Source organism: Ictalurus punctatus, chromosome 28, assembly GCF_001660625.3.
Source record: "Ictalurus punctatus breed USDA103 chromosome 28, Coco_2.0, whole genome shotgun sequence".
Lineage (NCBI taxonomy): Eukaryota > Metazoa > Chordata > Actinopteri > Siluriformes > Ictaluridae > Ictalurus > Ictalurus punctatus.
The window spans coordinates 1856755-1882527 of NC_030443.2; the positions used below are offsets into that span (position 1 = coordinate 1856755).

The 25773-nt window shown below is 43.7% G+C and overlaps 4 protein-coding genes across 9 annotated transcripts in view; 2 read left to right on the forward strand and 2 right to left on the reverse strand.

The window, feature by feature from the left end:
• Window positions 1-3433, forward strand: part of slc8a2a (solute carrier family 8 member 2a) — a 21970-nt gene extending 18537 nt beyond the window's left edge. For all 3 annotated transcript variants that reach the window (XM_053677117.1, XM_053677119.1, XM_053677118.1), the window contains 2 exons: window positions 230-502; window positions 834-3433. In XM_053677117.1, the coding sequence (XP_053533092.1) occupies window positions 230-502; window positions 834-1210 (650 nt within the window). In that variant the 3' untranslated portion in view covers window positions 1211-3433. The remainder of the gene's footprint in view (window positions 1-229; window positions 503-833) is intronic.
• A 1149-nt stretch (window positions 3434-4582) lies between these two features.
• srsf7a (serine and arginine rich splicing factor 7a) lies at window positions 4583-9742 on the forward strand. The gene is made up of 8 exons (XM_017460118.2): window positions 4583-4758; window positions 6786-7001; window positions 7569-7748; window positions 8035-8097; window positions 8274-8312; window positions 8426-8539; window positions 8871-8957; window positions 9157-9742. Exons 1-8 carry the CDS (start codon window positions 4598-4600, stop codon window positions 9206-9208), a joined length of 912 nt encoding a protein of 303 aa, XP_017315607.2. The 5' UTR covers window positions 4583-4597; the 3' UTR covers window positions 9209-9742.
• Window positions 9743-11216: 1474 nt separating this feature from the next.
• On the reverse strand, window positions 11217-20029 carry hnrnpl (heterogeneous nuclear ribonucleoprotein L). Of its 4 annotated transcripts, none has more exons than XM_017460115.3 (14): window positions 19862-20029; window positions 19081-19199; window positions 18750-18987; window positions 18581-18666; window positions 18268-18364; window positions 18055-18127; window positions 13925-13960; window positions 13530-13598; window positions 12883-13145; window positions 12653-12774; window positions 12360-12570; window positions 12145-12202; window positions 11602-11697; window positions 11217-11488 (listed from the first exon to the last, which is right to left on the reverse strand). In XM_017460115.3, exons 1-14 carry the CDS (start codon window positions 19943-19945, stop codon window positions 11430-11432), a joined length of 1611 nt encoding a protein of 536 aa, XP_017315604.1. In that variant the 5' UTR covers window positions 19946-20029; the 3' UTR covers window positions 11217-11429. The 4 variants fall into 4 exon arrangements, with proteins under 4 accessions (XP_017315604.1, XP_053532924.1, XP_017315606.1 ...); XM_053676949.1 differs by having other exon boundaries at window positions 11602-11705; window positions 12144-12202; XM_017460117.3 differs by having other exon boundaries at window positions 12369-12570; window positions 19862-20028.
• Window positions 20030-20395: 366 nt separating this feature from the next.
• kptn (kaptin (actin binding protein)) lies at window positions 20396-25259 on the reverse strand. Its single transcript, XM_053676952.1, has 12 exons — window positions 24929-25259; window positions 24184-24266; window positions 23902-23986; window positions 23697-23751; window positions 23412-23490; window positions 23161-23234; window positions 22645-22751; window positions 22396-22491; window positions 22194-22266; window positions 21868-22003; window positions 21606-21779; window positions 20396-21088 (listed from the first exon to the last, which is right to left on the reverse strand). The coding sequence occupies exons 1-12, from the start codon at window positions 25161-25163 to the stop codon at window positions 20966-20968; spliced, it is 1320 nt and encodes a 439-aa protein (XP_053532927.1). The 5' UTR covers window positions 25164-25259; the 3' UTR covers window positions 20396-20965.
• Window positions 25260-25773: the final 514 nt, after the last annotated feature.

Genomic DNA, 25773 nt, shown 5'->3' on the forward strand with positions numbered 1-25773 from the left:
GACTGTTATCTACTGTATGAAAATGGCCAAAAAGACATCACGGAGCTAAAGACCGTCATGGGTCCATCTTGAAGCCGAATCACTTTCTTCCTCACCAGTTTGGGGGCGTGGTCTAAACTGCTTACATAAAATGGCGCCCTTCTTCTGGGCAAGTTTAAATGTTGAATGTATGTGAAGCGTGTAAAGTGTGGCTGCAGGTAGAGGAAGTTGTTGTTTGTGTGTCTGTCAGGAGAGGGCGATGAGAGCGAAGGGGGCGAGCCACGCCAGCCGTCCCGCTGCGATTACTTCATGCACGTGATGACGGTGTTCTGGAAGTTGGTGTTCGCTTTTGTCCCGCCCAGTGGGTACTGGAACGGCTGGGCCTGCTTCATCGTCTCCATCATCGTCATCGGCTTCCTCACGGCCGTCATCGGAGACCTGGCGTCTCACTTCGGCTGCACCGTGGGGCTGCGCGACACCGTCACGGCCTTAGTGTTCGTCGCCCTTGGCACCTCCATTCCGGGTGTGTGTGTGTGTGTTGTTTTGTTCTCTTTAATAAGGACGCTATTTTGAACAGTTAATTATACATGTATCCGTTTTTTCCCCTTTCTCTCTCCCCTAAATCCTTCTGTCCTACACTGTTTCCCTTTTTTCCATTCCCCCTCACCTTCCGTCATATTCTTGCATTTTTTTCTCTCTCTCTGTTTGTTCACTTTCATCCTCTCCCTCTGTTTCTTTTCTCTTTCCTTTATCTTCCATCTCGTTTCCTTTTTCTTTATTTCCCCCCGTGTGTACCCCTTCTTATATTTGCCTGTTTATTTTTCTTTCTATACCTTTCCATCTGTCTCTCTCAGACACCTTTGCGAGTAAAGTCGCGGCGGTTCAGGATCAGTACGCGGACGCCTCGGTGGGAAACGTGACAGGCAGCAACGCCGTGAACGTCTTCCTGGGGATCGGCGTGGCCTGGTCCATCTCAGCCATCTACTGGGAGGTCAAAGGTCAGGTGTTCTACGTGGAGCCGGGCTCGCTGGCCTTCTCCGTCACGCTCTTCACCATCTGCGCCTTCATCAACATGGGTGTGCTCATGCTGCGACGCCGCCCCTCTGTGGGCGGAGAGCTGGGTGGGCCCAAAGTCCTCAAGATCCTCACGTCCATGCTGTTCATTGGTCTGTGGCTCCTCTACATCACCTTCTCCAGCCTGGAGGCGTACTGTCACATCCCAGGGTTCTGAGAAAACACGTTAAAACTTATACACACCTTCATACACTTTTGTACACCATGGGGTCATCAGGAAGACTGAACTCTACATTTTGACCCCTTTTTTCCCCCACCCACACTGAAACCGAGACTCTGACACTATTATTTTATAACCTGGTATAACAGGACACTATCATCCTTTAGGACTGGAGGAATTATCTTAAACAACCAAACCGAAATATTTCATATGACCCGATATTTACACTCGAATGTGAGCTGATGGACTGAACGAGTGAAACGAACTAATGGAACTCACAAATAATGATTTCTTTCATTGTGGATATTGCATGATTGTAGTATTTACTCACATAAATGGATATAACACTAAACGTAATAAACATTATTAACTAACAGTAAAAATCATACTGCAACATTGCGGGTGCCTTCTCTGGCAAATCCTCCAGCCTGGAGACATACTATCACATCCCAGGCTTCTGAGAAAACACGTTAAAACTTATACACACCTTCCTACACTTTCATACCAAAGATGTATCCTTGATGGCTCCACCCACCCCAACAACAAGGAAAAAAATAGAGTTTGCTATCTTTGTTTCTGAGATTGTAGTTTGCTGTTCATTCTGGAGAAAAGTAAAGGAACCTGAGTGACCGCAGTAAATTTGTAAGGAGTAAATATCTAGTTGATACCATTTATTGGTCCTTAATGGTATCCACTAGACATAACACGCCACCAATAGAAGGCAACAAATTAACAGTAGAGGCCAACAGGGACCATTAGAGTTTCCCTTAAAACCAATACACTTCCCATTATAACCTTTTACAAATTCTATGATGGTTTCTATTGTTTTTGTTTTTCAGCAGGGAATGATCTGAAGTGTTGTCTCTTCCTGCAAATATGCAAGCATCCATTCAATTTATAACTGTTTATGTATGTTTTTATGAGTTGTTATGAGTTTTAAAATAATAATAATAATAATAAGTTATATAATTATATGAGATCATCTATGCCAGATGTTCCCAGCCCTGGTCCTGAAGCAGAGAACCCCCCTGTCCTGCACTCTTAACACATCTGATGCCACTCAGGATGACTTGGTAATTACCTGATTAGTTGAAATGAAGTGTGTTGGATCAGGAGGTTTCTTCAGGTCCTGGGGTGAGAACCTGCACTTTATTAATAACTGTATGCAGTATTGCCCAGTCCCGTGAAGGGTGCCAATAATTCTTGACTTGACTGTAAAATGTAACTCTCTCTGGAGTGCTGAATGCAAATGAATCTGGCTTCTGTCCAACCCGCTTCATTTTATTAGAATGGACCGTTTGACGCACCGCTCCTTGTGCCACGTGACGCAGGTGCGGTGTGTGTCGTTTTCGGGGATGCTTTCTGACGACAGGTCACTTACACACACGCACACACACACACACGCATGCACAGAAAGCAATAATCCAGGACAACATCTAAGAAGGTGCTGAAGGTGTTGGACTGCACTTTAGAAAAGGGAAAAGAAGAAAAGCATCTCACTTGGTTTTCACACCAGCGATGCACATGCAGTTGCAGTAGAACCTGAGGTAAGAATGCTAACAAGGCTAAGGGGGGGCCCCAACAACACTTATTAGCATGATATCCGCTGCATAAATGGGCTTTTATTCACTGTTCAGCATTGAGATATTCCCAGTTTTTCATTTATATTTAGTAAAGAAAAACATACAGTATAGTCTTTAGATATGGTAAAAGTTTCTGTGAGATGATTTATGACATTATATTGAAGACTTTAGTCATCCGCCTAGACAACCGTCTGCGTGAGCGGCGGTTGGAGCGCCGGTTAAGTGGGCCAGTCCAGCCTGAACGTATGTCGTCATCACGGGCTTATGGGCAGTCAAATAGAACCCAGGCCTCCTGCCCACCTGGGAGTTTAAAGGAAGGGGCCCACCCAAATAGAGAGATCTGGGCTGGCCCAAAACATATAGAAACATTGTAGATATAGAAACATGTACGAATAGAAACTCTTCTTATAAATTAGAAGAAAGCATAAATAAGTGATGTTGAGTGCTAAGTCTGCCCGCGATAACACTACTGATTCCACCGTGGAGCCTGACTGCTGTTGCAGCTACACTCCAGGACCTTGACACGGGTTTATCATTTGGTTTGTATGTAAATAAAATCACAAATTATCATTTGCCACACTGTGTCTTCATAATCTCAAGATTAGATGGTTACTGGCCTGCTGTGTCTCTACGTGCACTTTGGCAGCCTGTGGCTTTATAAGGAAAAGAAAATCAGAAGTAAAATCCATAATGGTTTATCTCAGAATCGTGTACTGGATCTCCGAAAGAAGTATAACCCATCCTGAGTACTTCTTGTGGCCCTCTGGTGTATTTTACAGATCTCCTAAAGCAGTATAGCCCTTCATAGTATATGCAGCGGAGACAGGCGTACTGTTACAGCTGCATTCGTTAAGATTGGGCATTTTTTAACGGGTAAGTATGTTGGTTAGAAATGTGAATAATTTTTTAAAACTCCTTGAGCCAACCACCACCACCCCCTCCCATTCCCACCCATGTTCTCAAAGCTCCGCCCTCAGGATCTACACTGACCCATAGAATACAGAGTCTATAAAATGATTAGCGGGAGGCAAGCATTCTGGACCGGAAGCCGGTTTTCAAAATGGGTTTTCTCAGCCACATAAAGCTTTCTTCCGGAGGTCATGGCTTAAACCATTATTTTTATATCATGTTCCACATATTTTGCAGGTTAATTGTACAAGTAAGAAAAAAAGAAAAAAAAAAAAAAACAACTATTGCACCTTTAAATTATAGTTGTTATTTTCTTACATTGCCCGTGAACTCTGGAACAGAGTTAAGAACACTATAGCTTTATCCGTGTTTTGATATACAGATTAAAATGGTTTATCTTGGCCTGTTCATACTATTTTTTACTGGAATAAAGTTGGTGTGACGTTGGACGTTCGATATTCGCGGATATGCGGAAATTAAGGGACCGTCTCTAAAGTTACATATGATATTGTTATACACGTTTATAACTTCAATAGCATTAGATTTTTTTTATATTTAACAAAATAAGCTATTAAATCATATAGAACCGTGTATAATAATGTGGTATGTCACTTTAGAGACGGTCCCTTAATTTCCACATATCTGCGAATATCGAAGGTCCAACGTCAAACCAACTTTATTCCAGTCTATGTTTTGTCTCTCATCGTGTTCAATATACTTCTGCATGAATGTGGCTAATCATTAGCAGATCGTTTCATCTTATAACCTTATAACGTAATATCACGATGCATGTGTTGACACAATGGCCTCTACACCCTCTTTAGTACACTACATATGGAGCAGAAAGCTGGTTCGGATTGAACCGTAACGAAAACGCGCTTTTATACGCGTCATGTACTCACGGACCAATCAGGATGGTCGTCCATTTAGCCCCGCCTCTTGGACTGGTGACGAAGCGCGCGCTCCGCTTTGGAACCCGTGCTTGCGCTTCCGGGAAACGAGAGCGAGAGAGAGAGCGTGTGTGAATGTGACGCTTGAGACGAGTAGAAGAAGGTAAGAAAAGAAAATAGGAATCGGTTCCAATAAAAAAAACTGTCGTCGTTATTGTGTTTGTTACCGGTTCTGCACGTAGTGAACATTATTGCGGTTTCAGATTGAGTTTGCGCGTTCAACCGGAAACACACATTCACGCGCGCGCTGTTGTCGCGGAGTCCGAGGCCGACATGTACGCCTGTCCCTAAGCTAAGCTAACTAGCACGCGCGATTTAAACGTCGTCGTTGTTGGGGCTTGTTTTGTTGTTGTGTGTTCGTTATTTTTTTTTATTTAGTTTGTTTGCACAGTGTTTAGCAAGCACAAATCTAACTTATCACACCGACTCACAATATCACGCGTTTTTATAGCTTTAGTCTCTGTTCGGTTTAGCGCAAAACCGCACGACAGGGGCTGTGTTTCAAACGGCTTCCTGTTTCACTACATAGTGTGCGAACGCCATTATTTGTCGCCCTAGTGGAGCGTGCTTGTTTAGGCAGCACTCAGCTATTTGGGACCAGGCTGTAATATCATTTGATTGGATGTTTACTATTAGAAATAAAGCGAAACATTTTTGCATTATTAAAGCAAATTATTATAAATGTAACACTTCTAAAATCCATTTTGTTTACAAGACCAACGTACACTTTGTGTGGATGTATTATTTTTTTAAAAAAAGAATAACGATAAATTGTTCGCTAAATGGCTGCTCAACCCTGATACTCCATGAATTAAATCAGGAAATTGAATTAAATGCACAAAACAGGACCGAAAAAATAAACCTGACACATTTTCTCATAATAAATGAGTTTTACGGTTGGCTGGCTGAGAGAATCTGCGAAGAAAAAGTATTAAATGTTGGCTTTTACAGCCCGTTGACGAACAAAGAGGCTGTTAGCATGTTTGCTAACCCTGGCTCCTGACTACCGCATATTTAGTAGCGTTATTAGCTTCGTGCTAACAGACTAACTCGGTTCCCTAACTCTTTTTTTAAATCTACGAACGTTTTTACAATAATTTTATATGCTGTATTGTATTTACAAGTTATTAGTTACCAAATAGCAGCGTTGAACGGTTGCTAGAACACTGTAATAGTATAATAATAATAATAATAATAATAATAGAATATTGCACCAAGCCCGTACAGTTTGTCTAAGAGGGAGTTAAGAAAATAACAAGCAAGGTCTAGATTAATCCTTTACTTGTTTTAATAATAATAATAATAAAAAAGGTTTTTGTTTCGAGAAGATAATTTTCACATTCACCTTAGAGTTCCATAATGGTTTAAAAGACTGTCAGACACTTCACATCTTGAGCCCTGTTTGGACGGGGTTAGGTGTTTACATCCTGAGGTGAGATTTTGAGGAGAAAACATTTCCCCCCCTTTTTTCCTTTCTTCAGTGTTAAGACACTCCAGGAGGACGATTTCCGTCTAGTCACGTTGTCTTAGTGATGTGTAAAAAGATCCTGTGTAATCTTTGACATCTCCTCTTGGTTTTCTTGCTGCCGTTATTACAGCTGGGTGACGTGACCAAAATACCACGATACTAGAAGACATTTATGTGGAACACTTACTCTTATATTAATTTATTGTTTTATAGAACAGCGTCATGCGATTATACCGATTGTTGGCTCGGCTGTGATTCCTTATGGCCGATATTCGAGATATAATCCAGCCAATGATTCCATTCCTCTAAGACCAACTTAACGGCCAGGAGCTCATGGTCCTCCTCGTTGTAATTTCTTTCTGGCATGGTAAGTCAGTGAGAAATACACATGGGGTCTTTTTATAGCCACGTGTTGATTTCATGTTGATCACCACTGTCTAATTACATCAACCAGCCGTCGCAGCTTGGTATTGTTTTCTTAAAAAAAAGTTTCATGTCATCTCGACCTGGAGTCTTCTTTCAGACGCGTTAACGACGTGACTCGCACGACAGGAAGTCGCATCTATCTCGACAAGAGGCAAACTTTTTTGCGGATGATATTGAAAGCTCTGAGAAAGTAAAGATCCGGGTTTTTAAGTTGCTGTGACTCATCCGGGTTGCAGGTTCGAGATGTCTTACTCGTCACGGAGTTCCCTGGACTGCAAGGTGTATGTGGGTGACCTGGGCAATGGCGCGGCCAAGGGCGAGTTGGAGCGTGCGTTCAGCTACTACGGGCCTCTGCGGAGCGTCTGGGTGGCGAGGAACCCACCCGGCTTCGCTTTTGTCGAATACGAAGACTCCAGAGATGCCGAGGACGCCGTGAAGGGCATGGACGGAAAGTGAGTCAGCTTGAGTTTGATATCTGCCTACGTTTCCAGTGACTCTACTGTTAGAAGGACAGCCATGTTCTTATTCAACCCCAAACAGGTGTGCTTTTAAGTGTAAATGTGTAATATGCCTACATTTTGGAAGTAAATGGTTTGGGGGAGGGGGAGGGGATTGGAATGCATGCCTTAATTTCTTAATGTTGACTCGAGTACTAACTTTGTTTGTGTTTGTCTTAACATTGAATAAATATTTCCAGTTAACTGGTTCATATAGCTCTTGGAGTTAATGGCGGTATCTATGAGCACCTTCCCTGTGTGTGTGTGTTTTATGTATACCCGTCAACCATAGAAGTATTGGGACCCCTTAAGCCTGCTAATGATAAAAAGGCTTGTTTTTAAAGAAAATTCATATGCATCATAAATATTAGACATTCGATGTTAAGGTGTTTCTGTGAAAATGTCTATTAAAAGAGAAATATTTTTATTTGTAAGGGGAAGAACTGTGCATGGTAATGAACATGTGACGTTACTAAATGATGGTGCTGTGATGTTGTTTAGTAACCGCTTTATCTTTCCCAGAATGCTCTGCGGAGCCCGCATCCGTGTCGAGATGTCAAACGGAATGTCCCGGAAGTCCCGCTTCGGTCGGCCAAGCCGCAGACAGTTCGATCCGAATGACCGTTGCTACCAGTGCGGCGAAACCGGCCACTACGCCTACGACTGCTACCGCTACAACAAGAGAGGCGGCAGACGCAGCAGGTACGCGTGCGCGCACACACACACCCACCCCTCTAATCCTGTCTCAGGTACACACACACACACACACACTTTTAATATCTCCTCTAACAAATATTAAATCCAACATCCACCTATTTGTCTTCAGTAAATCGGTAGCGCTGCCCAAATGCTGTTACAAGAGGAATGAAACACTTCATGCGTTAGATGATCATAACTGTTTACGTTTGGCACCACCAAACATTTACTGAAACTTTTAAAGGAGCTCGTTCTGAAATATCTGCGTACAAATGACTTTGTGTCCGTTCAGGTCTCGCTCTCGGTCCAGGTCTCGTGGCCGTCGTTACCACTCTCGCAGCCGCAGCAACGAGCGGTAAGGGCGCTGTGCACGTTACTACTGTGTGTTTCTGCCGAGTGATTCTGCTGGACTGTGATGATGATTTTTTTTTGTTGTTGTTGATTTAAGTCTCTCAGCGTGCTGATGTACTGTGTGTGTGTGTGTGTGTGTGTGTGTGTGTGTGTGTGTGTGTGTGTGTGTGTGTGTTGCAGGAGACATCGCTCTCCATCCTACTCCAGGAGGCGGAGCAGGTGAGTTCTGCTGAGCTTGGTACTTCACAGCTGATCTCGCAGCTCATGGATCTTTCAGTGGAAGGCGAGTCAGCTAAATGTTTAACGCGTGTATGTGTTTTTTCTTCTTTTAGGTCGGCGTCCCCGGGCCGCTCCAGATCCCGAACCCCAGTCCGACGCTCTCGTTCCCCCGTGCGCCGGTCCAGAAGTCCTGCCAGGAGGTCCAGAACACCAGTCCGCAGGGCCAGGTATGACCAGCACACTGCACACGCTCACTTCAGATCTGTGTGTGTGTGTGTGATCACAGTAAACACCCAGATTTCCAGTGACTCCACCCCCACTGGGCTGCTTATGCAGATGATATTGAAATTCGAATGAATAATTACATTTTTGACTATAAATTGCATCATCGCATTGTTTGATGCACGTTTGTGGAGATGTGGGTATGTATTTTCATATAAGGCTTCGGTTAGAGTTCCTTGGTTCTTCGTTCCTTTTGGAAATTGTGCACTTGAGTGAAGGTTGTACATCGACGTCTGTCTCTCTTTTTTGTTTTTGTGTGTTTTGTGGTTCGAACAGTCGTTCTCGTTCACGTTCCCGCTCCAGACAGCGAGCGCGCAGCGCATCCAGATCTCGTTCTCGCTCCGTAAGCAAGAAAAGAGACAGGTGAGACCGTCCTGACCTTCACACACGCATGGATTCGCTCGTCATTTCACTGCAGGATTATTTGAGCAGCGTAAATTTAGTTCAGAATCATCGCTAGTTTGTTTTATTTATGTGCGCTTATGACTCGTTCAAAAACCACTGAATCGTTCACAAACAAGTTATGTTATGCTGATGGTGTGTGTGTGTGTGTGTGTGTTAGCCGTTCTAGGTCCATCAGCCCGAGAAAGAGCCCAACACCTGATGCTGACTGATTTGGAACGTCGACCCCCCCCTCTTCATCTCCTCCTCGCCCCGCCCTCTTCTTCTCTCTGCTGTACCTCCGTCAACCGATGAACTTCCTGTCACCCGATGCTGTCATGACCTCTGTTCCATCGCAGTCTTCTTTCTTTTTTTTTTTTTTCTTTTTTTTCAGTTTCAAACATCTGCATCCACCTGCACATCTGTACATCCCTGCTCTCCTGCCTACGTCTCTTTTTTTTTTTTTGCCTGTTTCTTCTTTCACACCGCACGTTTCCTTTTCATTTTAAAAAATGTATTCTTAAAATGGTTTCAAGCCATTGTTTTTAGTCTCAGGCCCGAGTGTGTGGTCTGTAATGAACGGGACGGTGAGCAGTGTGGGGATTGGAGGGAAAAAGAGAATGAGCCGTAATCGGGTCAAAGCTAGGCTTGAAGTGTTGTGGGGTTGTTTTTGTTGTTTTTTGGGGTTTTTTGTTTTTTTGGTTAGTCCCCCCTCCTGCTATGAAAATGCCAGTGGTCTTTTTAATAAAGTGAGTCTTTACACATCAGTGTTTCTTTACCGTGTGTTTATTAATGGGGCGATGAACATGGTCTGCCCAGCATCATTACCTGCAGGTTATAGTTTTTTTTTTTGTTTGTTTGTTTTGTTTTTGCCATTAATGCATGGTAAGAGAAGCCATTTTTAATGATTTGTTTAAATTAATTGCCAAGGTGGGTATTTCTGACCAGTGTTGGAGTTGTGTGGTTCGTTGTGTGTGAAGAGCAAGAAGTCTAGTAGTGTTTGAATAAACATGAACATGTTAAACTCTTAGAATATATTCTATATTATTAATATATTATAGAAAAGTGCTCGAGTATGATCACGTGTTTTAACTGCACATCCATTAAGTTTCATTCATTTGGTTTTGTTTAGTGTTTAGGCCGTATAAGAAATAAACAGTGATGGGGTGGTTTGTTACTATTTTAACCCTGATGTTTATTTTTTGTTTATTTTCCCACAACTGCAATTTTTTATTAACAAATGTTTAGTTATATCGTGGAACGGCTGAAACATGTTCATGTACGTTACAGCAGCTATAAATGGTTGTTCCTTCACCCGCCGCCTTTTTCTGTTGAAAGTCATAAAACAAAACGCAGCTCATGTTTGAGAAACTGGCAGCCTTACACTCCTCGGTCCTGACTGACACTGGAGACTCCTTCCATAGAAATAAAACAAACAAACAGTAACCTACATAGAACAATGTTTTTCTTTGTTTTTGCAAACCAGTTTATTAGCATCTGCCCTACAAGCCCCAATACTTGATGCTGTTGCTATAGGGACGATAATGTATTAGAAAGAGCACAGTAATATAAACCTGTGATTTGGAGTCGCAGTACTGTCAGAGCTGGATGTAAAATACACATGCTAATCTAACTTATTAATATTCACAGTGAACTGTTTCCTGCTTCACAATGTAACGCTAAGCATCATAAAGACTAGCGCATTATATAAAAATGGCTGTAGTTGAAATACTATATATACAAAATAATGGCTTAGTTGGTTTTAAACCTGGAGAAGTTATTTTCAGGCAGTCAGGTCACTTCAAGGATTTTACAACAGCTAACGAACGTGACTCTGAAAATATCCTTTATAAAACCGAAATCTAACAATCCATAAACATCCCTCTTTAATATCCTTCTGAACAGATAATAATAATAGGAATAATAATAGGAATAAATGTGTCTAAAAATTAAGATGTCTAGATCTGAATATAGAGTCATGTGATTTTACTGACACAGTTTATAAAGAAAATTCACCTGAATATCTGACAGTAGCGTTTCAGGAATCTGAAGGTCGAGCGAAAGCATTTTGGTTCTGCGTTAAATAAAAGTGTTGTGTTGTAGTTGCCCAAAGATGTACCAGTGTCCTAGATACAGTGTAACCATGATGAAATCCAGATGTTTCTAACCCAAGCCGTGATGAAGGATAGTGAGAAATAAGTAGCAGCACAGGAGTAAATAAAACAAAAGGTTTTTCAGACGGGGATTACTAATCGCTTTTATTTAAAGAACGAAAACATCACTTTTTAATTATCTTCCTTAATTTGCCATTAAAGACAAACAAAAATTAAAAAAAATAAAAAAAAAACCCACAGGAACATAAACACTACATTTGTACAAAAAAAAAAAAAAGCACAGCGCCATCTTAGGACATTGTGAAGGGGGTCAGAGGTCATCATCATCATCATCAAGGGGTCAGTTAGCATTCTGGGCCGTGGAGAAGCACAGCTTCAGAGTGAAGGGGTACGGTCCGGCTAAGAGAGAAAAAGAGCGATTTGTTTTATTTCTCGTAAATCCGCCCCCGAGACAAAAACAGGAAACATCAGAACGGTACACAACGACTCGAGCTTCGCGGATGGATACGTACTGGGGTTTTTCATTTGGTAGTGGTTCATTACGGAGAGAGCTTCCATCGCGTCGTTGACCGTCTCCCACTCCAACAGACCGGATGCGCTCCTCTCACCTGCAGCGCCAACACACAGAAACCCACCGTACTTACGTTAAAAAAGAGAATACTGAGAATCATTGCAGTGTGTGAAGTACACGCTTACGTCTACAGCGTGTCGTACTGCCGCATCCCTGATATTAAACGATTCACGCCAAAACATCATTTAACCACGATCCTTAAGTCATCACTCGTTAAAGACTTCTATTGCGATCAGAAGGAAGCTAGACGGATTTTCATGCAGCACCTGACACGTGCTAAATGCTACGATTCGTGACAAAATGTGATGAATAAGTGTTTGTCCTGCAGATGCTGGCAGTGTGGAACATTATTGTGGACATCATCTTTAATCCTCCAGATGTGCACAGGTGAGGTGGGGGGAGGGGGAAGTACAGGAGTACAGTGCAGATGTGCACGAAAGTCTCATGTCAGATCATACACTGTTTTACTCAAGGGCTCACTTACTTTTTCCTGTGAAAAGCTTCACGCTGTTCGGCGGCTTGATGCCGAGCTCTTCACTGATCTGTAGAAGGGGGGAAAAGGGGAGGAGTTTAATTTCAGTTTGTGACACACTGTATTAAATCAGTATAAAAAAATTTTTTTAAAGCAGCTGTGAAAATCTAAACTGCCCAAAGGGGAAAAATAAGAGAAAGTAGGGTTGAACTGGTCCACACGCTTACATCACGTACCTGGGCGAAGATCTCGGTCGAGCTATCCGGCTGGCCGTTAAAGAAATGCAGGACGTTGCTGGGCCTCTGGATGCGGTTCTTGGCCGCCTGCTCGGCGGTGCTGAAGCGGTTGTTCCTGCTGCCGTGGAAATCCTTAAAGCTGGTGCTGCCGTCCTCCAGCTGATACGACTGCCCAGGGATGATGGCCTGCTGCTTCGATACGCTGCAGCACAGGAGACCGCATGTAACGTACACGGTACAGAACACAGGGGGTACAGGGGTGTACTGGATCAGTAGAAACGTACCAAATGTTGAGCTTCTGTTCGAAGAGCATGGTGTGGTTGAGATGCGAAATAGCCCGCTCCACTGCGTAACAGTCCCCCATCTCCACCATAGCAGCACCGGGCTTACTCTTCATGAACTTCACCTGCGTACGCATGCACATTAGTCACTCGATGCGTCTAAAACTTCAGCTCGGAACATCGGACCGATCATTTTTACGATGGGTGAGCCACTGTTAAACGTTTAAACTCACCCTCTCGACGTTGCCATAAAGACAGAAGATGTTGAAAATGCGGTCGGCGTTGATCTTGAAGGGGTCGAGGCCGTAAACCATGATGACGGGAGAGTCGGCCTGAGCGGTGTATTCGGGCGGAGGGCCGTGACCGTACTGAGGGCCTCCGTAACGAGGGCCGCCACGGGTCCGGCCCAGAGGTGGTCCCATCCTCCGGCCCTCGTAGTGTGGGGGAGGGGGGCCGTATGTCTCATCGTAGGGACCGTAACCGCTCTGAGGACCGCCTGCAGGAAAAAGTACAACATGAAGGAAACGCCATCGCTACACAGATGACCCTTCGCTAGTCGGCCCTTCTTTATAACTGTCGCTAGCCAAGCTACACTAACATCATCTTTTTGCCTAACGACTGAATCTTGTCCAGAAAAACAAAACTGACTAAGAAAACAGCACATCATAGACATATCCATAACGATTATACACGCATGCAAACAAAAAAAGTAGCAGAGGGTAAATTTCTCATCGGATGATCCTGATTGAGTTTATTATCCTGGGTGACTGTGTGCAGAGCTCGGCCATGCGCAGAAGATGCACCGTTAAAGCTTCCCTTCATTAAAGTGGGCAGGGCTTAGTACCGTAAGAGTGTGAGTGAGTGAGTGATGGTGACTAACCATATTCGGGTGGGTGGTCTCCAAGCAGAGCTGGCTGCCTCTGGCGCTTGTTTGGATTTGTAGTGGGGTCTGACAGAGAGAACAGACAGACATACACACACACCAGAGCCAATCAGCTTGAGGGGGACGCACACGAGAACCAAATCAGATTAAAACAGGCTAAAGAGGGCGGGGCAGAGTGCAATTGTGACTGGCATGCAGGAGAGCCTACGACTGCGTTAGCTGTAAACACCACATGGTGGGGCAACGTCTACATACACACCATGTTAAAGATGCTGAAATGAGATTATCGCTGTAAAGACATGTTTACAGGTTTGTTTATTGCTCAAGCTAATTACCCATCCTTACACATTTCCTTTTTTTTGTTTGTTTGTATAAATCTCACGCAAACACACCTTGAGAACTGTTCCAATTGCCGTCTGAATCAGCATCTGTACAGACACAGGTATACACACATCAGACATGCATAAAAAAAGCAACACAGGGAAAATAAAATTAACATCTTTACAGAAAAAAAAGAAGAAAAAAAAAGAAAAGAAAAAAAGCACTTCTGCAGATCAACAGATCTCAATCAAGTAGGAGAACTATTTCTTTACTGTACCTCACCACCGATGCGCACACTGCGCTTGTTCACACACTTTCGCTCATTTACTATTTTACTGTTAGTGATAAACCTAGATAGCGAACAGGTCATTCAGAAGTGTTTATTCACACACACTTGTCATAGTGACAGCTAAGTCCACGTTTTCTCAAAACTCTAATCCTATAGGACACCGATCCAGGTCCAGTCTTCCCCAGCACTCGGGTTTGTGTACGGCTGGTGTTTGGGAAATAACCACTAACGGCTTGCAGCCCAAGTAGAAGAGATGAGCTGCATATCTTGCTAAATCCAGAGGTTACACCTTAACTTGGACGAGCGCCAGAAAGTTGATCATCATAACTGCCATTTCCCCACCTGGCAACTGAGGAGGTCGAAGGCCAACACGTGTTTTTAATCCAGGACACGTGAAACCAACAGACCACATCTCTTTCAACTGCTGCTCATGCTGTGTCACAGGGCACCATAACACACTCGGAGGAAAGCACTATCCGCCCTCTTCCACGTACACGAGCTCGCCAACCCCCGTGACTGGCGGACCGTAAGCCATCCCTCCCACCCACAGAGCAGGACCGATACCGCTCGCTTGGCACCCGGAATCCACGGTATCGTTGGGAATCTAACCTGCGATACCCGGCCTAACACCCTGAAAACGACGGACTGCAACGGCTCTACAAGTCTGGGCAAAAATGTTTAAGTCTGCAGTTGAAGGTCTTCTTTCTTGGACCACGGGTCCACTGGGTATCAGGAACAGCGTGCAAACATTTACTTATGATTCAAAAGCACAAAAACAATAAGACGCTTCCAGTAGTTAGCTATGGCGTTATGCAATCTGAGCCCTAATTTGTTCATGTTTAATAAAAAAAATTTATTTAAAAAAACAAACAAAAAAAACCAAAACAAAAACAAACATGTTCCCTTAAAGCCCATCAGAGGGGAGTTAATGAAAATCAAGACGGCACCTTGTTTTTTTTAGTGTGTAGAATGGGAATCGTCTTTATTCGAGGCATTAAAAGGTCTTTCAGCAGACACACCAAGCATGGCTAGCAATGGGTTTAAAAAGGGGCAACTCATGCTGTATGCAAGCTGCCAGGGCTGAAAGGCCAAACAACTGGCACGAATCAGCAAGTCAGGGTGTTTTTGACGGCAGTACTTACTTACTTACAGTGGCACGAGAATCCGACGTGTAACCGGGCGAACGGGCGACGCCTTGCCCGTAAACCCGTTCCTTCAACCCAAAGGTCCGATTCCCAGGCATCGGATTTCGTTCTTCCTTTTTGCGCTTTACTTAGACTTCCGAGTGCTTTGAGGCTGCCTCGAGTGTTTCCCAGGCACACACACACAGAGTGCTTACCGTTCAGAAGGAGGGGCTGCAGGCACAGCGGCGGTTTTGAGGACAGACGCCACTGTAGCGGCCAAGCTAATCCGAACCTGTGTCACACGGAAGGCGTAACAGCAGTCAGAACATGAATCGCCGCTCTCAGGGTGAAAGAGTTAGCAAAGAGAGCGAGGAGGAAGGTGAGAGAGAGAGAGAGAGAGAGAGAGAGAGAGAGAGAGAGAGAGAGAGGAGAAAAGATAGACAGAGAAGGACCTGATTCCTCAGAGAGAGAGAGAGAGAGATTGAGAGAGGGGGGCTTAAGGAAGGATGACGTGGCTCTAGCTACATGTTCGGTGCTCGTGTCTTCATGTACACTTCAGTGATCCTTTCCATGTGCTGTAAATGTGGTGTTGGCCGAAGTGGTGTCCCGGTGGGATACTGTGATGCTCGATGTGTTCTCATGACGATGTCGAGGCTTGATGTGCACTACGTCTGTGCGGTGACTATGACGAATTGAACCTACAGGGTGTGACGTCGTGACATGCTCTATAGTTCATCGCGTCTATAGAGAAAAAGCCCGCTGGGTGTGGTGAGCAATGACGGGGTCTCGACTTGTCGACGTGGGGAGTGTCTGCTCGGCATGTAGCATTAGAAGTGCGGTGATCCTGACGTAATGTGCACTGATGATCCCGGAGTGGTGTGTCGTCCTGCCGTGTTGTGACGACCTCGGTGTGGTGCGGCGACAGCCTCGGACTCTGTGTGCTGTTGTGGTAATGTGAGCTCGGCGTGACATGGCAAAAAGCTCTGACCCTGGTGATGCTGAAATCTTGGAAGTGGAATGGCAATGTCTGCTCAGAACTCAAAAATGTGGAGCGACGGTAGCGCAAAAAAAAAAAAAAAGTAGCCCGCACACCAAAGAAACAAGACATTAAGACAGCGAACAGGGAATAAACACAAGGTATGATCATCCCACCTCTTCTTACAATCTGTCTTAGTGTCTGCATGTCATGTTTGCTGGTTGACTTGTCATGTGTTAAGGGGAGGGAAAAAAATATATCTTCTGTGATTGGCTGCAATGTATTAGCCAAAAAAGGAATGAGACCATCCCCCAGACATGGTGCTAAATCAGAGAGGGTAGTCGTCTTGACGAGAAGAGGAGTGTTTCTGTTCCGTGTAAATTTGGCATGGACGTCTTAGAGGTGTTTCTGTTCCATGTGATGTTTGACGGTGAAGATGTGCCTCCATGTGATTATTCCACGGTGTTTTGTTTGAAGAGTAGCATGTTTCGGTGTGTTGTTTTCTGAAGAATGCTCATTTGGAGTATATGAATGCCGCTTGACAAATGTCCTGTGCGTTTTGTAGCGTAGACCACCCCCCCCCCCCCCCAAAAAAAGACCGAAATGTTCGGTAGACACTAATGTTACGTTTTCTTAGCAATTGTTTGTGGAAAGAACTCGTACTACTTATGATGTCACGAAGAAACAAAACCACGGACAACTAATCGAACAAGACGGGATTACGGGAGTTCACTAGTCATCCAAGGGGCTTGGTGAGTTCTAGCAACACCTCAGAAGTCAAACGAGCTTCATTCAAGATGAAGATCATCTAAATAGTCTGGGTCACTAAGCTTTTATCTACTCATACTATATACAGTAAGCGCCACCCCCCTTCCCCCCACCGAGGACAAGAAACATGTCGAATTCAATTCTACAGGATTCAGTGGGGATCAAATTCCACTGAAACCATTCGGGGAGTTTTCACACCGTTCCGCAGGACTGACGAAGCCCCTCAGACGAACAGGAACCAATCATCCTTGCTCTACTATTAATCAGTTCTGCGACCTGAATGACGGAAACCCTTCGCCCAGCACCTGTAGACCATCAAAGCCAATAAATACTCAAGGAAAAAAAAAAATAGCGGTTTTCCCCAAAAACCTGAACGAAACAGCTTTTAAATCTCCATTTTGGATCTTATCCTAGAGACAGCATTAAGCTCCAGTACCCACCCGGTCGAGCTTTACTTTTGGATGTACATCATGCTAAACCAATCGGTTCATAAAACACTAGAATTGAGCATTTGATTTGCTCGAACAACCACCATTCTACGAAAACCTCTCGAAGTAGAAGAACTTGTCAAATAAGAACAAGGGACCAGTTAGCTAGCGTGCTCATATTAGCATAAAACTAAGTGGTCCTTTGGTTTCGAAGCATTTCAGGAAGACGTTTTCCTTCAAACAATAGTTATCAAATATATAATACAAGTCTCCACCATGTTGTGTGCTCTGGGTGCAGCGCCATGCGGAGTGACTGACAGTGAGCGAGGGAAGGGAGGGATCCTTTACCGAGTGTGACGCATGCTTGTGTGTTTCGAAACGACACGGGTGACATGCGAATTGGTGGTGAAAACACATACAAGAGGCTAAAGTGCTTGTGTGTCAGCTTGTGCGTACCGTAAAAGATTGAACTGAGTGTGTGTGTGTGTTTGTGCATGAAATAAAATGAGCTGAAGTGACCCCACTGTGAAGTGACCTTTTGTGAATTCCACAGTGATGTCACTACAGGAAGCTTAACCACGTAACTATTCCCAGGAACAGTGCGCGTGTGCTGTACCTTGGCCGCTCAGAGTCGGGTTGGTGTAATCCCAAGTGTCCTGGTCGTTCTTGAACACGTTGAGTCGAGTTGGCTGCAGAGGAAAGGGAAAAAAACAAAAACACAATTGACTATGACTAAGCTTATTCCAAAAATCCAGCCCCCCCAAAAAAAGACCAAGACACAACTCAATTAGGAGACTTTGCCCAAAGTTGGTGCGCGCTGATCACTGACCTTGGCATATTCGATTTTGAGGGTGCAGCAGCCAGAGTAGATGTCCGCTCCATTGAGGGACGCTTTTGCCCTTTGAGCGCTTTGGACCGAATCAAACGTGAGCACTGAGTTAAGGAATTCACATGGCATGTGCTTTCACTTCTACAACAGAGTGACGAACTAAAAAAGTAAACGAAAACCCGTCCATATGGTACATCATAACATGACAAGTTTGATCGATTATAACCCGTACTAGAAACTCCACACCTCAGGATTCGGCGTTAAACATCACGTGATATATGAAATCGATCGAATCAGAGTTTACGAAGGATATTCCACCATGGCCTGGACGCCATTCTTCCTGAAGATCACGATCCTCTGGACGGGGCCACAGTTATTACAAATGGTGTACAAAACGTCCTGCGAACCACAAGCGACACGGTTAAAATGACACGCTCTCACTGAGGCATGCGCGCACACTGATTATTTTAGGGGTATATTACCGAGGTAATGGGGTAGATGGGGTTCATGATGGTGAAGAGGAGTATGTTGTTGACGCTGGGGGCGTCACCCGAGTCCCCGGGGCGAGAGATCTTCTGACTGGTGGAATAGTTGATGTAGCAGGGACGCCCGGCAATGTACACCTGGTTATCGTTGGCGTACGTCACCGCGTTGCACGAACCACCCATGTCCTCGTACTCCACCAGAGCCTGGCGCTTGTTCGGCATCAGCACCACATAGCTACACACACACACACATCCACACAGGTATGATCAAGGGGTTCTGTTCAAATGGAATAAACACCACATGTGAAACGCGCTCTCTGTGTTGTACCTGATGGTGCCGAACTCCCGCAGCGCCTCCACCAGGTCAGACTCAGTAATGCCGTCCACCAGACCCCTAATGTGCACCACCAGCGAGGGCAGGGGCTTATGAGGGTCCTCATAAACCTCCTAAACACACACACACACACACACACACACAGGTCAGAGGTCAATATGAAGAGAAATAATGGCTAGTTTTATAAACTGTAACGTCGGCAAACACTTCACCCATTTACACAAGGAGTACTGCACATAAGGCCTTTTAATTTACAACTGAGGAGAGCGTCCAGGTTCTAACAGCCGGGGAAATGAACCAGATATTATATTTCACATAAATTTTTGCTTCCTGGTATCAGAAACATATTCGTTTAAACGTGCATATATTGTAGTGTGTTGTAACGTATGCAGCTCTACATGCTAGCTCGCTAACGTGGCTACAAGAACAATGAGCGCTGAGGGAATCTCTTCCCAAGGAAACACGGTCAACGAACAAATGAAAATCAATGAATCAATCAATAAAACAAAAATAGGATGCAGAATAGAAACAAACGATTTAAAAAAAAACCAAACAAACAAAAAAAAACACCACACCCATACCCTTCAATATTAAAAGTTTTTTTTTCCGAACATCCGCTGCAGCAACGCGCCTAGACAAAAAAAAAAAAAAAAAAAACAGCTAGCGTGTTAGCATCTCATTTAGCGGCCTCACTTTCTCTGGTTACACAAAGCAGATTTTATTTTGTCTTATACCAGATATGCAGTTGAATCTCCGTTTATTAAAACACGCATACCGTGGTCATCCCGTCACTGTCCGTTTTTTGCCTTTTAGTGGCTCTTCCTCCCTCACTGTAATAACGACTCGTTGCGGCAGCCATCTTGTCCCGAATACAGCTTTTAAAATGGGAGCGGAAGGACGGCAGCTCCGGAGAGGACAAACTGCGAAGCGGAAAAATGAGACGAGGATCCGACTGCAAAAGCACAAAATCCAAGGGGCGTGGCCTGACACGTTCGAACTCCTCCCGTGCCGCGTTTTCATTGGTTCGGGCTCCAGAATACGAACACGCCCCAACCGCCCCGCCCCAACCACCCCGCCCCAACCACACACCCACCCACCGACCGCCATTATGTTGTTCCCAAGGTGCTAGTGAAGTAAATTTTTTAACGAATTTTCACCGGAGGAAAAAAGAGCTCAAAAGTATAAATATTAAATATAAGACATATATAGTAAAAACCTAAAACATTTTACAGTTGGTAACTATAAAAAACAACAACAAACGTTAACTGTACTTTTGAATTGAACACCATTTTCTTCACATTTGACGTAGTGATTTTTACAAACCTTTTTAATGCAGATAAATAAGACACAATCCAACTTATTGGATTCTTCAAGTTCCACTGAAGAATTACCACTTCAGACATCTTAAAAATATGTTTATCACACATACGGACAAGCTTTCTTCTCTCCACTATGATAGTTAATACTGTCAGCTAATACCAGCTAGCTGTGTTTCATTGGATATGAAACTAATATTTGATTAGTAGATGAACGAGTAGAAGAGAGCGAAGAGACAGTAGAAGAGACAGTATCCTGTGGCTATATGTCGTAGCGAACATTGCTAACGTTGCATTTCAGTTCATGTAACAACGATTTAAATACTACACTGTAAACCTGCTCACTCCTGGCAGCCACTTTTCAGTGTTGTACTGTCCACCTGCAGTGCATTGTGGGTAACATGCCGTCCCACGGCCAGTTCTATAATGTCTGGGACGTTTCTTAAAACGGCTGACGTTCCAACACACATAATCTGCAGCGATTGTGATGAACACAAAATGGCTGCCCATATCCTTCGTAGTGCACTAAGAAAGCCGCACAAGAGGCTTTCAGGATGAAGCGATCATTGTTCAGTATGTTCGGTATCCTGCTTTGTGATTGGCTGGATTTCAGGGGCGGTGGAGAGCTTCGCCACTCTGTTGGCCAGCCGCTGCAGAACGAGATCAGCCGTGCTGCTGAGACTGTGCTGTACAGAGAGAGAGGAAAACAAATATGTGGAATAAGTGTACAAACCAGACGGCACATTATTGGGGGGGTAGGGGTCAATAATCACAGGATGCTAAGGAAGTCTAAGGGTGCTTCTCATTCCTTATTTGTGCATCCCCGTTTCCTTTCCTTGTGTCTTAGCTCCACCCCCTTAGGATGCAAGGGAAGGATGCAAGGATGAGATGCGAGGAGAGAGGAATCAAAGCAAGTCAAATGAAATATCCTCTCTCTCTCTAGCATCACTTCAAAGCGACGTCAATTAATATATAATAATAATAATAAGAAGAAGAAGAAGAGGGGCCTAAAACAGAACCTTGTGGGACACCATATTGCACTATTTCAGGCTGAAAAAATGTTCATTTATACTAACAATCAGTAGGTCAAATAAGAGAGAAATAAATATTGAGAGAGGCAAACATGCACATTTTTTTATTTTTAAAAACATTTATTTTAACTTTAAAAAATTGGTGTGAATTTCTTCATGAATTTACAGTGACCTGTAATATATGCAGTCCTTTTATGGTCAGAATGGCCAGCTCCTTCAATCCGTCCCCAGTCAGGTCCAGGTAGATGATTGACAGCAGGGGGCTCTTGAAGCTCCGCCTCCACATGAGCTGGAACTGCCCTTCGGTGCTGCCTGTAGGCTGCTGGAATTTGTAGCAGAGCAGATCCTGTGGAGGACAGAAGCAAGCACGTGTCTAGTGTGCGTCTAGTGTGCGTCTAGTGTGCGTCTAGCGTGCGTCTAGTATGTGTACATACCAGTCCATACGTTCCTAGCAGCACCTCCAGCTGTCCGTCAAAGTCCAGGTCGATAAGGAGGGCACACAGCACGGCGTCACACTGATCACTGCCCGCTAAACACACCGGCCTGCTCACACCACACCGCTCTACATCTCTGACCACACACACACACACACACACACACACACACACACACAAAAGCTTCACACTATACAAAACGACCTCCTAACACACACTCAGAAGCAGAGCTGAATGATAATCAATAATATCAGCTGATGAGTTCATACATTTCAAAATAAATGGGGTGCCAACAGTTTTAGTTAAACAAGGCATCTGAGGCTCACCTGTAAACCACCGCCATCTCTATAGTGCTGCTAACCAACAGGTTATACTCCATCACATGATCCTGCTGATCTTCTGTACACATACACACACACACAAGTGAGCTTATAAATATACCACAAACACAACCAACTTGTACAGGACCATCACACACACACACACACACACACACACACACACACACACACACACACACACACACACCGTCTGTGTTGGTGTTCAGGGCCGCCACCTTCAGGGGGAAGAGTAAAACTGTGGATATGGGACTGTCCTGCTGCAAACGCCAACTCTGGAGGATCTCTAACACACACACACACACACACACACACACACACACACACACACACACACAGTCATGTGAACTGTCACAAATAAAAATGTATCAAATTCTGTGTGTATATGGTAATATGTCGATTGTGTTTGTGTGTGTCTGTGTGTATATGGGTGTGTTACCAGGTCCTCTCTGGTTGACGAGCGCGAGTCCCACACAGCCGTTCTGACAGCCAAATGCCGTGAGCCGACGACCACCGTCGATACTCAAAACGTTCATCCACAGCACACTGCAAACACACACATGCACACAATTGACGATACATTATTTGACAGGGTTACAAAGATAGATTCATTTGTGATTTTCCAGAGTTTTGATGACTTTATTATTATTCTAAAATGGGGGGGTCTAAGTATATATTATTGTGATTGTGTGTCAGTTGGTTATATATATACACTGACACACAATCAACTCTCTTCTGTTTTGCATTTTTTCATATTACCACACAATAATAAACCTCAAGCTTAAACTATTTATTGGAGCAACGAGCACACATTTTATCCCTTGCAGGAGACAACATCAGCTTGGACAGGACTGAAGTCATCAGATGTTACCATCACGTCACATCTGAAACCGAGCGGAAATAAAAAAAAATCACAGCGCAGCGCATTAAAGGTGTAAAGGAAGCAAACACTCACTTGCTGGGCAGATCCTTCAGCTCGGGGAAGAAACGCTCTACTGGCTGCTCCTCAAACTGATGTAGTGAAGCATTCTGCCAATCAGACGAGAGAGAGAGAGAGAGAAAGAAATAGAGAGAGGGAGAGGGATGGAGAGAGAGAGATTATTCAACTAATCAGACAGAAAAATTATTCTACAAATCAGAACAAAAATCCACATAAAAGACCAAGACTTCAAACTAATTTTTCACTGCCGTTAGTAAGCAACCTACTTCTTTATAGAGGTGTATGCGTTGATCATGTCCACTGAGCAGGAACACAGTCTCTCTATGACCTTCTTCGTACTGCAGCCTGCGCACACACACACAGACACACACACACTTTACTGTGCAACAAATACACCAAAACAGTACACTCTAAGGCTCTAGTTCTGCCGGGTGAAAAACGAACAAGTGTTCTAATACTTTAATAAGCATTAATAATAATAATAAGCATTAAAGTACGCACACTGGCTAGTAGGTAAGTGAAGTGCCCTTGATTAGACAGTGTACACTCACTCAGTGTGATAGAGCTGGAAGGGAGTGAACTGCAGCTCCAGGTTCAGGCAGCTCTCTGTGAGGAACACAAACACGTTTCTCTTCACATTTACATTCATTCAGCAGATGCTCTTATCTTGAGTGAAGTTCTGAAATTAGTTGATGATACTACTACTACTACTACTAATAATAATAATAATAAGCATGTGTTGACTGTGTGACCTACGAGCGATGGACTCCAGGTTGAACTCTGACCCCGGCTCGTACTCGCAGTAGATATTCAGGAACGGCGTTGCTTTATCACCCGAGTCCTGAGAGAGGGAGAGAGATTGTCATTTAACTCGGGGATCTGAACTCATAACCGTCTGATAACTAGCACAAAATCTTTTGCTGAGAGAAATCTATTTAGAGAGCGAGATTCTGGGATTAAACATTAGAGCAGGATCGAAACGGTCATTAATCTGAGTCTTGAATTAAACGCAGCAAAAAGGGCCAAGTTAAAGTGTACCTTAATAAAAGTGATTCCCACCACCAGGCCTCTGTTAGGGGCAGACTTGTTAAACGCATCGATAGACACAATCTCAGCATCGACTATAAGGAAAAACGTGTACACACACACACACACACACACACACACACACACACACACACACACACACACACACACGTCCTGAAGTCTGCATGTCAGTCATGTGATTAAACACAGAAATAAATCACTAGGTAGTTAAAGCATTAAAGCTCTTGAATTAAAATAAACGAATGATGTAAAAGTTAATACATCCCTAGCCGCTTGCTCAGTGCTAAACTGGTGGCTATGAGCTTCCAGGGACCAAACATGTCTTGGCTGATGGACTACATCTGATTTAAGAGGAACATTCTGGTCATTTATTTTTTTTGGACAAAATACAGCTTTCAACACATGACTCACACTGAGTTTAATGAGGGAGTCGATTCTAAGAAAAGGCTTGTGATTGACTATGTCAAAGTGATTTATATATGTGTGTGTGTGTATATAACATTTACTGTAGTACTTCATTAAGGCATCTTATCAAGCATACTCCCAGTAATAATCAGTGTATTATGTACTTATTAATTGATCAAAAGTATTTTGTGATTCATGACTCCGATTCCCACCGCGGGAATCGGAGTCATAGTTGATTGCAAGGTTTATTTATTTATTTATTTATTTATTTGGAAACAAACATCTGTACTTAACGGAATATCTTTAAAATAGGGTGAGTTGATGTTGTTACCTGGGATGTAAGTGAACTGCACCTCTTTAGCCACAGGTCGGATTTTTTGCTGCAGGTCTTGGTACCGGAAACAAACCACTTTCCCCTTAAGCGTAGCGGCCAGAAGCTCGTCTTTTCCCGCTTGGCACAGGCCGTATATGTTACTCTGTGACGGAAAGCGACTAAAACTGTCCTCTACAAACGGACACGAACCTTCAGCGTCAGGGAACATGACCCCAAACAAACTATATATCATAAATAACGTTTAAATTTGCTTCAATTCACATTTCACGCCCGCTTTCTTCCATGAGCTCCTAAGACACAAAACATCCGGGTTGGAGGAGGTCGCTAAGTGAACACGACCAATCGGATGCGATGTAGCGCTTGTGACCAATCAGATGCATTTATTATGACCTGACGTAACAGACAACGCCGATCACCGACGAACATGCACGAAGACTGCCGAAAACGTCTTTAAAGGTTTTAAAGTTTAAATGAGTCAAAAGCTATTTATTTATTTATTTATTTATCACTGTAGCCTATGTCTTTTTCTTTCGCATATTAAACTTTCCTGAAATCTGTGACTAACTGAAATAGATTAGACTGGTGTAATGTTATATTACACACACTATAAATTCCATGTCCTATTTAAGTGCAATTATCCTAAATTATTAAATAACAATCTGATAGAGAATTGATATTGTCAATGCTTTATATTATATATGAGAAGTAGTTTTTGGTACAATAATTTGTATAAAACAAGCACATTCTATGTATCTTTCTCATTATGAGAGAGAGAGAGAGAGAGAGAGAGAGAGAGAGAGAGAGAGAGAGAGAGAGAGAGCTTGACCACTAGAGGACGATCA